The sequence below is a fragment of the Phasianus colchicus genome, chromosome Z (genome assembly GCF_987193195.1).
Source record: "Phasianus colchicus chromosome Z, bPhaCol1.hap1.1, whole genome shotgun sequence".
In the NCBI taxonomy this organism is placed as follows: domain Eukaryota; kingdom Metazoa; phylum Chordata; class Aves; order Galliformes; family Phasianidae; genus Phasianus; species Phasianus colchicus.
In genome coordinates, this window is record NC_143476.1 from 19,109,972 (window position 1) to 19,124,877 (window position 14,906).

Consider the following 14,906-nt stretch of genomic DNA (forward strand, 5'->3'; position numbering starts at 1 on the left):
GTTGAATGGATGGCTGCAGCCAAAGAGTTGCAGTCAGTGGCTCCATTTCCAAGTGGAGACTAGTAGAAAATGGTGTCCTTCAGATGTCTGTCTTGGGACTGGTGCTCTTTCAGCAATTAATGAAATACAAGGAAGGAATGCCATCCAAAGAGACCTGGAAAAGCTTGAGCATGGCCTACATGCTCTGAGTGAAGTTCAAAAATTTCAAGTACAAGATGCTGCACTTGCATCACAGCAATTCCAGGTATTTTTGACAGACGGGAAAAGAATTCATAGAGAGCAGCAATGCAGATAAGGACTTGGGAGTTCTGGTGCATGAAAAGTTCAACGAGCCAGTAGTGTGTACCTGCAGCCCAGTAAGCCAACTATATCCTGGGCTACATCCAAAGAGGGGAGGCTTGCAGTGCAACAGAAGTGATTGCCCCCCTCTACTCTGCCCTCATGAGGTTAGTGCAAGAAAGGCATGGTGCTTTTGAAGCTAATCCAAACAGTCACATCAGACATCTGGAACACCTTTCTTATGAAGAAACATTGAGAGAATTGGCCTTGTTCATCTTGGAGTAGAGATGTCTTAAGGGAGAATCATTACAGCCATACAGTAGTTAAAGAGAGCTAAACTACACTGAACTAAAAGAAGAGAGATTTAGACTACATGTTAGAAAGAAATTATTTACTCATAGATAGTGGTAAATTGCTAGAAGAGGCTGCCCAGAGAAGTTGTGGATGCTCATCCCTGGATTTGATCAAGGCTGGATTGGGTGGGACCATGGGAAACCTGATCTAGTCAATAGCAATCCTGTCCATGGCAGGGAGATTGGAACTAGATGGTCTTCAGGGTTTCATCCAACCCAAGATACTCTGATTCTACGATTCTGAAATGAAAGACTTAAAAACTGGCTTGCTGTTTGCTTAATGATTTGGGATATTAAATTTTATTACTAAATATTTATTTAAGGATCCAGGCATATAAATATGAAATTTTCTACATAAGATATTGTAGTAGTAGTCTCTCATCGTTCGTCCTCTGCCAACCGAGGGCGCCACTTGCCAGCGAAACCGACCCCAACCGGGCCGGGGCCAAATGCTCACACAGACCCCAGAGTGCGTGAGGCAAAATGGCGTTTATTAAAATGTGGTAGGCACTTAAATATTCTTGTCCCGCTTTGTCCACACCCCTTGCTTACCTGCTGTCCTATTGTGGGGCAGCGTTTGGCAAGCCCTGAGCATAGGAAACCTGACCCCGTCACATACCGTTTCCTCGCCACGCCTACTACATCTCCCCCTCCCTATGCTCAGGAATATCCCGTAACAGCGCGATCGCAACGCGAGTACATCTCTCACAACTGTTCCTTCGTTTTGTGATACAGAATCCGTTGGTCCATAACTTGCCACATGATCCTTGTGAGGCAATTCTGGAAACACATGATTATGCACGGCAAAATGGCCGCAATACAAATTATTGCGAGCAATACTAGCGCAACTACCTTAATAATTTTCGCAACCCATCCTCCAAAGTTGCCAAACACACTTCTCAGCCAGTCCCCGATGGGGTCGTCCTCCACTTGGATCTTCTCCGTATGGTCTCGCAGGGCTTTCAGCGCTTTATGGATGGATACACTGTGGTCGCTAAGATTGAAGCAACACATTCCTTCTAGGTCTTCACATCCATGCCCCTGTGCCAGGAGCAAGAAGTCGATGGCTGCTCTGTTTTGCAGCACCGCATGCCGAATGCTGTTTGTGTCTTCTAGCATCGCATTCAATATTAATGTTGTTAAATTCGCCTGCTTAGCTGACCAACATGCTAGGCGTTCTATCTGAGCCAAGCTCTGTGCTGCAGCAACCCCAGGGGCGAAAAATGATGCGAATATCCGTGCTGTGGCACTCCATAACTCTACCTCATCGTTACAATTCTCCGGGAGAGGGCTCGAACGCTTTCGGCGATGATGGTGACCCGTGATGCTCGGGCCATACTGCATCCATGTCGTGAAATTCGGAGACAGTAATGTCAGTTCCCCTAGGTAACAGGGTCCTCCTAAGGCATTGTGCGGGATGCCCTGCCAGGCTCTATCCCCACAGATCAGGAAGATTCCAGGGGGCAACGCCTTAGCCGTTTTGTTATTCCATAGCACCTCGTTGACCCCCCGTTTGAAAGTGAACCCATACCCATAAAAGTCCCAAACTGCCGTACAATTAAATGAGGATCTACCGCTAGATTTAGAAAGGACCCCACCCTTTGACAAGCAGGTTGTATTGCGCCCTGTGAAGACCCGTGTTTCATTTTTGGTATACCCGCAATAACCCGAAGTAATGGAGAAAGCCTCCGTGTTCACAGGACTGACCACAGTCCAAGAGGTCTCGTTGTATGGCTTCAGCCGCGGATCTGTGCCTGCCCACCGGGCAATTAAGGCCTGCAGTTGTATCCGAGCAGACACACCCCGCAGGTAATCTCGCCCCAACAGGGTTCCCGGTACCTGCGCTACCAGCGGGGTTAGCAGGACGGGCTTCTCCAGGGAACCGTCTCTGTTGACCACGATTATCTCGATCTGCTTGGCTGACCTCCGCGTTGGAGCAGTTCCCCCCACTCCCACTATAGTTTGAGTGGCCCCCGTTGGCCACGTGGGCGGCCAGTCGGACTCCGCAAAAACCGTCACATCCGCTCCTGAGTCCACCAGGGCGGTAAGGAAAATAGATCGCGGCCCTGGGGAGCCAGCGGGAAGCTCCGTAATTGCGGCTGTAATCTTCACCAAGGGGCGCTCCCCGCAGCTCAACGATAGCGCAGCTAGTGGCAGGCCTAGATCCAAAGCCCGCCTTTCCTGAGAATCCCGTGAATCGTAAGAGGGGCCCTCATCCCCCCTACCTCGAGATCGCAGCCCACGAGCTCTACATTGCGGTGCAGTGTGACCTCTCCTCCCGCACATTTGGCACACTATACCCCCGTTGCTCTTACACTGTGCCTTGAAATGACCTAATTGACCGCACCTGAAGCATGGCCCAGGCGGGCGATCTGGACTCTGCCGCCCGGCAACCCCATGCGCTAGCATCACCTCAGCTACTGCTGCAGCAACCTCGCTTGCCACTGATGATTGAGACTTTTGCTTGTCCATCACATACTTAAGGACCTCACCGGGGGTGTGGAACCTGTCTGGCGCCACCCGTAATAGAGCCCGTACGTCCGAGCTCGACTTTTGATAGAGGCAATCCAGGATCACGGGGCCGTGCACTGCCCTAGGCAGCTCCGATCCCTCCACTGCCTTGATCAACCTATCCGCAAAATCCTGGAAGGATTCAGTGGGACCTTGTGCAATCTCCGTCCACGGAGTAGATGGCTCAGCATTTCTTGCGAGCCTTCTGAACGCCTCAAGGGCAGCGTCTGTAGTGGCTATTAGTTCCCCGGGCCTCAGCTCCGTAAGCTGGGCATGTGCAGTGATCATACCCGGCGTACTACCCGTCAATCTCTGCAGGTTAGACGCGTGAAGCGGATTCCCCTGATCGTTCTGGGCTGTAACCAGCATTTGTCTAAGTCTAGCCTGCCATTCCTCCTTCCAAAGCGTATACTGCACCGGTTTCAAAATCATGCGCATCAGATTCTCAATATCGTATGGTAACAGGGGTCCCGGCAATATTAATGTCTCCAAGGCGTTCATTGTCAGGGGGGACTTCAATCCTTTCTTTTCAACTGCCTCAAGCACCCTCGCTATCGCTTTCGGGTCCAGCGGGACCCAGATCGGGTTATCATCATCGGAAATCACTACCGGAAATGCCTCCGGGTTTGCAAGGCCCCGGTCTTGTGCCTCCTCCTTTACTTTAGCCCAATCAGTCAGCAGACGCCCGTCCCTCCCCCCTTTGGGACGAAGCCCCGCCCTTGCCTTTTCTTCCTCCAAAGAAGGATATAACAACCGCAGAGGGTAGGGCGGGGGCGGAGCGGGCGGAGTGGGCGGAGCGGTTGGTAGACATGCGGTCGGGAGTTCCTCTTCCCCGCCCTTCGCCGCAGCGACCGTCGCCATCTTGTCCGCCACGCTTTGGTCGTCAGTACTGCAAGGTAGCAAAGACCCGCCCCCCGGAGCCCTTTCCACCCCTTTTTCCACCTTAAGCTTACCCTCCTCTTTAGCCGCCTTAAGGGCTCCAAGTATCAAGCCCCAGGTTTTAAGTTCAGCAGCCTTTTGGTTATTCATGGCGCGTTGGCATAAAGCCGAGGTGAGCGAATCCCACCTACCCGAATCCAGCACTTGCTGAGGGGAGTCCAGCTCCCCTCCCTTTTTTAAAAACGAAAGCACCGCGGCTACCTCCTTCTTTGAAGGGGTATTTTTGCCGCAGTAGTCCTTACAAAACTGCAAAAGTACCTTAATAATCTGTTCCATGGTTACACACGCGACCTGCCGCCACTTCACAGGCTCTTCTCCGCGATGTGTCTTCCGTGAGCGACCTGCCGCCACTCCGCAGGCTCTTCTCCGCTTCACGGGCACGCCGGGTGGTTAACCCTCGATAGGCAGATCACGTCGGGGTCACCACTTGTAGTAGTAGTCTCTCATCGTTCGTCCTCTGCCAACCGAGGGCGCCACTTGCCAGCGAAACCGACCCCAACCGGGCCGGGGCCAAATGCTCACACAGACCCCAGAGTGCGTGAGGCAAAATGGCGTTTATTAAAATGTGGTAGGCACTTAAATATTCTTGTCCCGCTTTGTCCACACCCCTTGCTTACCTGCTGTCCTATTGTGGGGCAGCGTTTGGCAAGCCCTGAGCATAGGAAACCTGACCCCGTCACATACCGTTTCCTCGCCACGCCTACTACAGATATTTATGAAGATGAGAGGTAATCCATATTAATTTTACAGAGTAAAATATGGGAAATTACAAAATGTATCAATGCTACATTCAGTATCTAAAAGAACAACCATTTCAAAATTTAAATGACTATGGTTTTTTGCTCGTTATTTTATTTTTAAGACTTAAGGGCCATTTGTTAGCATAACAAAAGCTACTGGAAGGTTATTATCTGAAGTACCTGTATAAGAGAAACAAAGATAACCAAAATCTACACTTCTGCCTTTGATGATAAACTGTAATGTAAATGATTCAATCATATATCCAGGTACAGCACACCACATTGATTTAAACTACATTCTTTTAGTGGTTTTGTATACAATAACTTTCAAAAATGCATTAACTATTCTAAATTTAAACAGTCTGCAAATTGCCCCAACAACAGGAAAACAAAAGGAAAACAATATATATCCAAACACTGAATTACTTCTTAGGGTGTATAAAGTACAAAAGCAATACTGGCAATGCCATACGTCTTTCAGATGAAAATACTTGATTATAGGAAAGGATAGCCAGAAAAAAAAAAAAAAAAGAAAGAAAGAAAGAAAAAAAAAAAAGAAAGAAAAAAAAAAAAGAAAGAAAAGAAAAGAAAAGAAAAGAAAAGAAAAGAAAAGAAAAGAAAAGAAAAGAAAAGAAAAGAAAAGAAAAGAAAAGAAAAGAAAAGAAAAGAAAAGAAAAGAAAAGAAAAGAAAAGAAAAGAAAAGAAAAAAAGAAATAGTTGTGCATTCATTAACCATTATATTCTTGCAAGATCAGTTATTTTAACAGGGTGAGAAAGCCAATAATGAACAAAGAAAATTTCAAAGTAACAAACAGCATATTTCAGAAGCATTCCTAAATGTTTCATGTGAAATTTGTATGATATAGACAGATATGGTTTTTATACGAACTATTTGTATGAAATTCTTCATACCTAAGGAGTATTATACTTGAAAGACCATTTTGAGAAAGAATTTTCATAGCAATTGCATATAAAACAAAGTACAAGTTTGGCTGCAAGCAAAAACATAAATCTTCTCTTTGCAACTACTGTATTTCCTAAGCATTTCAATTTAGTTTTTTTCTCACACCTCTAACATGATATTGCTTGTTTCTTTCTCTTTAATATAGTGTTTTCCAAGAGAACTCAGAAACATACTTACTGTTTGGCTAAGAGATCTGTTTTCAGTGGCATTACCTTTAAGAAATTTAAGCCTTTTTTTTTTTTTTTTTTTTTTTTTTTTTTTTTGTCATTATCTGTAAATAGATTGTGAATTTCTAAGAATATTTAAAAAATATTCACACATATCTAGTTCATTGGTAAATAAATGGAGAACTAGCCATCACCTTATTTGTTGTTCATAAGACTGATTTTATTCACTTTTATTTCATGAATTCTCCTGCTTCTCAATGGCCTGTAAAAGCATCCTGGGATCTGTGCTCTTCCATTTATTTATCTTTTACTTAGATATTGTGATTGAGCACGTCCTCAGCAGGTTAGCAGATGAAACCTAAGTGATACACTTGATACAGTGGAAGGAAGGAATACCAACTGAAGAGAGCTGGACAGGCTTAAGAAGCAATATTCTAAAAGTCTTCAAAATAGTTGTGAAAATACTGATTTTATTGCAAAAGTTCTATTCCATGTATTTCCGCACACTTTCCTCCCACAGTGTCCTCTGGTAACAAATATTTATCACCTCTAATATCTAAGAGACAACGAAGGCTGGTAAAATCAAATGAAGCAGACAGCACCTTATTTAAAGTTTAAGCATCCTTACAGCATCATTCTAAATGTACTGCTTTTAAATTAATATTAAGCTGAAAAAGGTAGGCATCACTCACTGTGGAATTACAGTTTAGGATTATGAATCAAGGAACATTTCTTAGTTAGTCTTGCAGTTAATGAATTCAAATTAACTTTCATTTATGTTTATATTCCAATGTGACTCCCATTTACAAGAAGGGTTGTAAGGAGGATTTGGGGAGCTACAGGCCTATTAGCCTGATCTTGTTGCCAGGAAAGGTTATGGAGCAGATGGTCTTGAGGGAGGTCATGTGGCGTGTGCAGGACAACTGTGGGAACAGGCCTAGCCAGCATGGGTTCACAAAGGGCAGGTCCTGCTTGACCAACCTGAACTCTTTCTATGATCCAGTGACCCATCTGGTAGATGAGGAAAAGGCTGGTGATATAGTCTACCTAGACTTTAGCAGAGCCTTTGATACTGTCTACCATAGTATTCTCCCACGGAAGCTGGCAGCCCTTGGCTTGGACATTCTTGGTACACTCTTGGTACACTCCTGGCTGGATAAGGAACTGGCTGGAGGGCCAGGCCCAGAGAGTGGTAGTGAATGGAGTTAAACTCAGCTGATGACCAAGTGGTGTTCCTCAGGTGTTGGTGCTGGTGCCTGTCCTCTTCCATATCTTTATTGATAATCTGGATGAGAGCATTGAGTACACCCTCAGTAAGTTTGCGATGACACCAAGTTGACTGGAAGTGTCAATCTGCCTGGGGGTAGCGAGGCCCTAGAGAGGGATCTGGACAGGCTGGATGGCTGGGCTGAAGCACAATGGGGTGAGTTTCAACAAGACCAAATGCCGGGTCCTACACTTTGGCCACAACAACCCCACACAATGCTACAGGCTTGGGATGGAGTGACTGGAAGACGGTATAGAGGAAATGGACCTGCGGGTACTGATTGATGCTTGGCTGAACATGAGCCAGCAGTGTGTCCAGGCGGCCAAGAAGGCCAATGGCATCCTGGCTTGCCAGCAGGAACAGGGAAATGATTGTCCCTCTGTGCTCAGCACTAGTAAGGTTGCACCTCGAGTACTGTGTCCAGTTTTGGGCTCCTCACAGCAAGAAAGATGTTGAGACCCTGGAGTGGGTTCTTCTCGGGGAGACCTTATTGCTCTCTATAACTACCTTAAGGGAGGTTGTAGTGAGCTGGTTGTCGGCCTCATCTCTCATGTAACTGGTGATAGAACTAGAGGGAATGGCTTCAAGCTGTGCCAGGAGAGATTCAGGCTGAATGTTAAGAAATACAACTTTTCTGAAAAGAGTGATCAGACACTGGAATGGGCTGCCCAGGGAGGTGGTGGTGTCACTGATCCTGGAGATGTTCAAGGAACGTTTGGATGTTGTACTGAGGGACATGGTTTAGTGAGTACTACTGGTGTTGGGTGAATGGTTGGACTGAATGATCTTGTGGGTCTTTTCCAACCCTGGTGATTCTATGATTTAGTGGACGGCTGTTAGTTAGGGTAGTATGGTGAGGTCATGGTTGGACTTGATGATCTTTATGTTCTTTTCCAACCTGAGCGATTCTATGATTCTATGATTCTGTGATCCCATGATTCCATTATCGTCCACTGAAGAACAAATTATGTTATATAATCAGATCTCAGACAAAGCTGTGAATCTGTTGCACATTGACAAATTTAATATGGAAAACAATTATCAATTCCTTAAACAACTCTCTGTTTACATGTATGAAAAAAAACAGTCATTGGAGAATCTCTATGGAACAAGAAAATGTTCAATGAGGTTCTAGAAATTATACACATTTGCTTCCTGGCAGAAAACACACAGCACAATTTTGCATGAGTTTTGTCAAGAAATTCAAGTTAACACTTCAGTGGACTAGAAATTGAGGCTCACCTTACAGAGCAGACTATTCAGTCACGAGTAAATAAAAATATACTCTTAATTTGAATGCACATGCAGTTATATTTTATTATTCCCAAGTTTGAAGCAAACATACAAATCCTAGTAGAACGTAACTTCAACTGATAATTAAATGACAATGTTTCAAATAAGCTTTATTACTCAAAAGATGGAACTTTCTATTAAGATGAGAAGAATATTAAAACAAACAAGCAAACAAACCCTGTAACTACAACATTTTCAAGACAGCACCAATGAAAATAAATAATTAGTAAGAAAATTTCTTAAGTGTGACAGATATACTTAAAAGGAAATGGAACATACGCTCAGTGTACAGATTTTTTTTTTTTATTTTTTTATTTTCTTCCCATCTTAATAGAGCAAGTATTGAGCTATAATCTATCAGGGAGCTAAGCATCACACAGTTGTACTCTCATTTCCCCCAAATGGGATGGGATGAGAGAAACAGAAAAAGGTAAAATCTGTAGGTTGCAACAAAGAGGAAGAAAAGGAATGGAAATTAATAATAACCATAAGCATAAAAACAACAATATCAACTATCATCAATATAATAAAAAATAATGATGCACAATGTGACACCTTGTGATGGTGTGCTCTTCATGCCCCCACCTATCCTTCTCTTTGATCCTAGCTATTACATGCAAGCCCTGTTCAGGCAGATAATGAACAGAGTATTGATTATTAACTGACTTTTTTGATATGTGGTTCAAATGTTGAGGGCCAATAGAGCACGCACCAAAACTATGACTATGAGTCAACCATTTTACCCCATAAGGGGTGAGCAGCTCAAGAACTCCTTAACCTCTTCTTCATGGCAACTGGCGGTATTGCAGGATCTGCTCTTGAGTAGGGATTCCTACTGAGGTTTCAGCTGCTACAAAGGTTCCTTACAGCTTGGTATCAAAAGGCTCCTTGCCTTTTGTCTCAGATCCTCCATAAATGAGTAATTAAAGCTTAAGCTTTGTTATTTTTGCTAAGATTGTATCTTATTGTATTGTATTTTTTATCCTGCATGTATAATCCTTTAGGCATAAACTGGTAGCCAAATGTGAGATTAGTAGTCAGTCCTGTGAGAAGGAGTTTAGAAAGCAAAGGGATCTTCCTGATTCACTGGGTGGGTCTCCTGGATGAGTGTGTTTAACTCCACTCTCCATGCAGTAAATAACCAAATGAACCTTGCCATCTTAAATCATGCTAAATAGCTGTCTCATTTATGTTTAAGCTTTCTTAAAACACCATATAGCATCAATAATTATATTGCTGCTTCACTCTTACAAGTGAAGTGTAGTTTCCATACATGACATACTCCCCAGCACATGTCCTGCTAGTTTCCAAGCAGTAGTCACTCCCCTAGCTAGATCTCCCCAAAGCAGCACCATATTGTAGGGTATAGGATATCTATTTGGCCAGTTTGGGTCAGCTGTCCTGTTTCTGTCCTGTCCCAGCTTCTTGTGAAGCTCAGCCTCCTCACTGGTAGGTCAGCATAAAAACCAGAAGATCCTCAATTACTCTAAGAACAGCTCAAGAACAACTATCACTGGAGGGTTATCAAATTTATTCTTATCCTAAATCTAAAACATAGCAACATATCAGCTACTAGGAAGAAAATCAACTTATCTCATCTGAAGCCAGGACAGTCAGATAAAGTATATTAAACTATCTTATATTGCATACCTGAACAAGCCTGAAATGACAACTCATGCAGAATGCTGTTACCAAATAATCAGAAATCATCTTACAAAATTACATTAATCCTCACATAGAATATAATAATATAACTGAAAATAAATTAGATAAATGTTAATCTTAACTTTATAAAATGTTATATATTTCTTACACAGACGGAGAATATAGAAAGGAGATGGAAAAACACTACCTGGAGAATATTTGATCACAACAGTCCCAGACAATGCTACTGGTTTGGGGCAGAGTAGCTGAAAGACTGCAAAGATGAAAAGACCCTGGGGTCTTTGGTTAGCACTTGGCTGAACATGAGCCAGAAATGAGCCCAGAGGGCCAAGATGGCCAACAGCATTCTGGCTTGTATCAGAAACAGTGCAATCAACAGAACCAGGGAGCTGATCATCCCCAGTTCTTTGTCTGGAATTGTATAGTCTGGAGAAGAGGAGGCACATGCTTTCCTCTATAGTTCCCTCTACTGTTACCTGAAAGGAGGTTGTAGTGAGGTAGGGATTGGCTTCTCCTCCCAGTAAGCAGCAATAGGACTGGAGGAAAAGTCCTCATGTTGTTCCAGGGGAGGTTCAGGTTTGATGAGAAGAACTTCTCAGAAAGGGTAGTCAGACACTTGAATGGGCTGCCTAGGGGGGTGGTTGATGTGGTGCTGCTAAGGAACATGGTTTAGTAAACAGTATTGGTGGTAGGGGTTGTACTGGGTGATTTTGGTGGTCTTTTCCAACCTTGATCATAGAACATGTTTATATTTCTCTTTATTCCAAGATATTAGCACATGAATACAATAGTGTTAAAAAAAATAATAATAATAATAATTTAAAAAATCACCTTTATAATTTATAGTTGGTCATGACAATTAAGGAACAAACTCTTGAACTCTTTCTATTTCAATCTACACATTTAGTTTTGCTTTTTCTGAACCTTTTCATGTTGGTGATACAATCTTTTGTATCTTTTGTATTACATTCCATATGCTAAGCCAGTAATTCTATCTGCTGATCAGACATATTGAATGTTATACTTATGTCACAAATGCTTGCCTACTATAACTATAGTTACAGGCTTCATTTGAAGAATCACTGCACTTGGTTTCTATTTCATAAAAACCATACCTTCCTATGTGCAAAAGAGACTTCTGTTTAAAAATTGCCACCTATTAGAAGATATATAATTTTATTTATTCATTTATTTTTTAATTAATTGCATTTAAATAGTAACTTCAGAGTTCATATCATGAAAGAACAGATGATGTTAGTGAAGGTGGGAATTAGACCTAGCCAAGACTGGAATGAAATGGGAGTTTTAATTCCTAGAATCATCTTAATGATCTTTGCACAAATAACACATCTGAAAGCATTTTAATAATAAACACATTAAGACTACATGCAAACTCAATAGATTTGGCTGAGATAAATAAACTATGGTTGTTGTTCATTAGAATGTCACGTGAGCTTGCTCATAGTATGTAGGATGCAGGGCTTTGAAGGCTTCAAATGTTTTGTTGTCAGCACAGCCATTCAATATCCATACAGGAACTGTGGCAACAATGGACATTCTTTTCTCTGACCCTGCCATGTAGTATATGAATACATTCTGCTAAGATTTTATGTTGTGAAGGTGTTAAAATATGAAAGATTTTTATTTTGAAAGGGAAGGCTTATGAAGTCTAGGCTTCAGAAGATTCAGGAAATTTGAAGTAATCTCAGTTTAGATAGAAATATTTTTCAGTGTTCCTAATTGTCATTATTGCTATGTGAAAAATTAAGTGTTAGGGTAGGGTAGAACTAGAGCACAAGCTTCCAATTCAAATACCATAATGACTTCTATATTATCAAACTCATTTTTATCTCACTTAACTGCAGAAGGTACGTATGACTGTCTCTGTGTCTGAACCTTTTCTTAGAGGTAAAAAAAAATAAATTAATTAAAAAAAAAAATTGTTTTGTGAAAAAAAGTATAATTTACTGAACAGTTTTGATAATTTTGCATTGTGATATTTGAACCTGATGCTTTTTCTGTCTTTCCGTTCTTCGGGGGAGGGGAGAATGGAATGACAAAAGATCTATACGAAGAACTTGCAGCACCTTCAAATTCAGCTCTAAGGTAAATCTTTTAAGTCTTCATAAAATCAAGGATCATTTTTACTTCTCTCTGTCTGTACCAAATAATAATAATTAAATAGTAAGCAGAGTTAGTAGGATAATTTGTTGTAGCGTCTTTCCATGAACAAGCCTACAGAAAACTGGAAGATGATAGCATTCAATTTATTGAAGGGGAAAAAACAAAAACAAAAACAAACAAACAAACAAAAAAACCCACCAAACACAATCAAAAGAAAAAAAATGACACCCAACACACACACACACACTCAACAAAATTATTTATATTAGAATTAACACCAGAATGAATGTACTATGTGTACATGTAGTATAATGAAATTATTTCAAACTGAACCTCATCAAAACATTTGAGTTCTACTTCCACCACTGATATACCCTTGTGATGCATTTATGTGAAATTAATCCTATCACTTGAACAAATTAAGAATGACTAATGATACACCATAGAAAGTGTCCCCTGATCCATCAACTCAGTATGGTTATATCATTATCATGCAACTTTACTGAAAAATAAACAATGCAAATCAATGTAAGTGGATATTTAATGAAAGTGTAGAGTGAGTATTATATAAGACAAGTTGCAAACATTGTCTATAAAATAAATAAATAAATAAATGAATGAATATCTGTTGTTTTCTGTTATGCATCTTGCACTATGAAATATAAAGAATTTTTTTTCTGAAATAGACAATATTCTGCTTTTTTTCAAAGCACATGTACCAGAAGAAAATAGGAAATATGTGATACATTGTAATACAAGGATAAGATAGCTCAGTAAGGTGTGTTTTCTTGTATTATTCAGTAAGCAGAGCTTTGTATTTTTGAGTCAGTTCCTTCTTTCTTTGAAAGCTTAAACAAGAATTCATTATTTACAACATGCCACATCCTGATGTAAACATGTGTTGTACATGTTTCATCCTATGGTCTTGGAAATTTCGTATTAGAATGAAAATGCAGAGTTTCGTTTTCTCTTATAAGAAATGCCACTAAGTTTGCTACACTTTGTACCATTGAATGTCTAGAAAACATCCCATATCACTGTTCACTTATTTCAAGATGGTCAGGTAATATCACTTCCATAATATTTAGAAACAAATAGGAAAAAAAAAAAAAAAAAAAAAAAAAAGTACCCTAAAATGTTATTTTTTTTCACATTTATCTGTTATTTGAACTACAGAAAATGGTGTTGTTGCCTACTATTCATTTTTTTTTTTTTAATATTGCCTTGATTAACAGTAGAAATTCTGTCTTCAACTGAAAATGATGAGTCACTAAAAACTAGTTGTTATTCACTGTATCATTGGCCTGATGACTACTCAATATCTCAAAAAAAAAAAAAAAAAAAAAATCTTATATCTCTAGTGCACTTCTGAATAGTTAATATTAATGTACTATGTTACATACTAGCACTATATTTTATTCATTTAGTATTTTATTATGTTTTATATAATTTAGTACCAATATTAGTAAAATTTGTTATTTTCCAGAAACTCTTTTAGAGCTTTTCTTATGATTTAACTGTTTTCATTGAAAAGCCATTAAACGAAAACTATCTTCTGATATTTAAGAAAATCTGATATTTTCTTATATTTAAGATATATTGATATTTAAGAAAAACAGTAATCAGTATTTCACTGGATGCAGGAATTAAGGAACACTGTCTTTTTTCATGAAATATACTTTAGTGATGTGTGAGTTAAATGAAATTTTCAAGAGCTCCTTCTGATCCACATAGGACAACATGTAATGATATAGAATGTGATTAAAGTCACTTCTCCACCAAACTGTGATATAGTACAAAACGTCATTAACTGGAACAGAGGCTGCATTTATTTTAGAAGTGCCTGACTTGATTATACTATGTCTGAACAAAAATTTCAGTTCTTCCTCATTTCGTATCACAAAATACCCAGCACTGACAGCTTACAGTCCAGCTAGTACAAACTGCGAATCAGTCACACAAAGGGTTTGGGTTACTAAAAACAAGGGGTCCTTTGACAAAACTCACATACGTGTGTAAACACCTAACTCCAGTTCTGAGAATTAGAAGGACTTATAAAACTGAACAGATGCATATAGGCAAATACTTCTAGCATCTTTTCACTCAGGCTTGTCTAGAAACAATTCAGTCCTGTCACTGATGAAGGCTGGTGCCTAATAATTGAGATCATAATTCTTCTTTTCTAGCCTGCTCAGCATCCTAAAATTGGATGTGGTGCTATGGTCATTTAGTTTATTTTCCCTTCTCTTCCAGATTCTTCTTTCTTCTTTTGTTTCTTTTCTCTTCCATCTTTCTTCTCTCTTTATTCTACCTTTTCTCTTTAAGAGGCCACCAAATGGTTTAGGTTTCTTTGTGTCATAGTGATGTGAATGATATTGCTAACCAAGTTTTATTTGAGAAAGGATTCTGAGCATTTAACAATGGCATCAAAGAACTTTTAGATGTTGTTTCACATTTCTAGATAGCTGGATATAATCCTTGAGATATGGCTGCAATAACTCTTGATATTATTAAAAAAAAAAAAAAAAAAAAAAAAAAAAAAAGGATAATATGATTTATCCTTAAAGTCCTATGTGAGAGGTTTTAGATGAGAATGTGGAGACA

At 40.3% G+C, this 14,906-nt stretch overlaps 1 protein-coding gene across 1 annotated transcript; it reads right to left on the bottom strand.

The window, feature by feature from the left end:
• Nucleotides 1–1,102: 1,102 nt before the first annotated feature.
• On the bottom strand, nucleotides 1,103–4,556 carry LOC149912681 (uncharacterized). The gene has a single exon (XM_090131672.1). It carries the CDS (start codon nucleotides 4,356–4,358, stop codon nucleotides 1,338–1,340), a length of 3,021 nt encoding a protein of 1,006 aa, XP_089987798.1. The 5' UTR covers nucleotides 4,359–4,556; the 3' UTR covers nucleotides 1,103–1,337.
• Nucleotides 4,557–14,906: the final 10,350 nt, after the last annotated feature.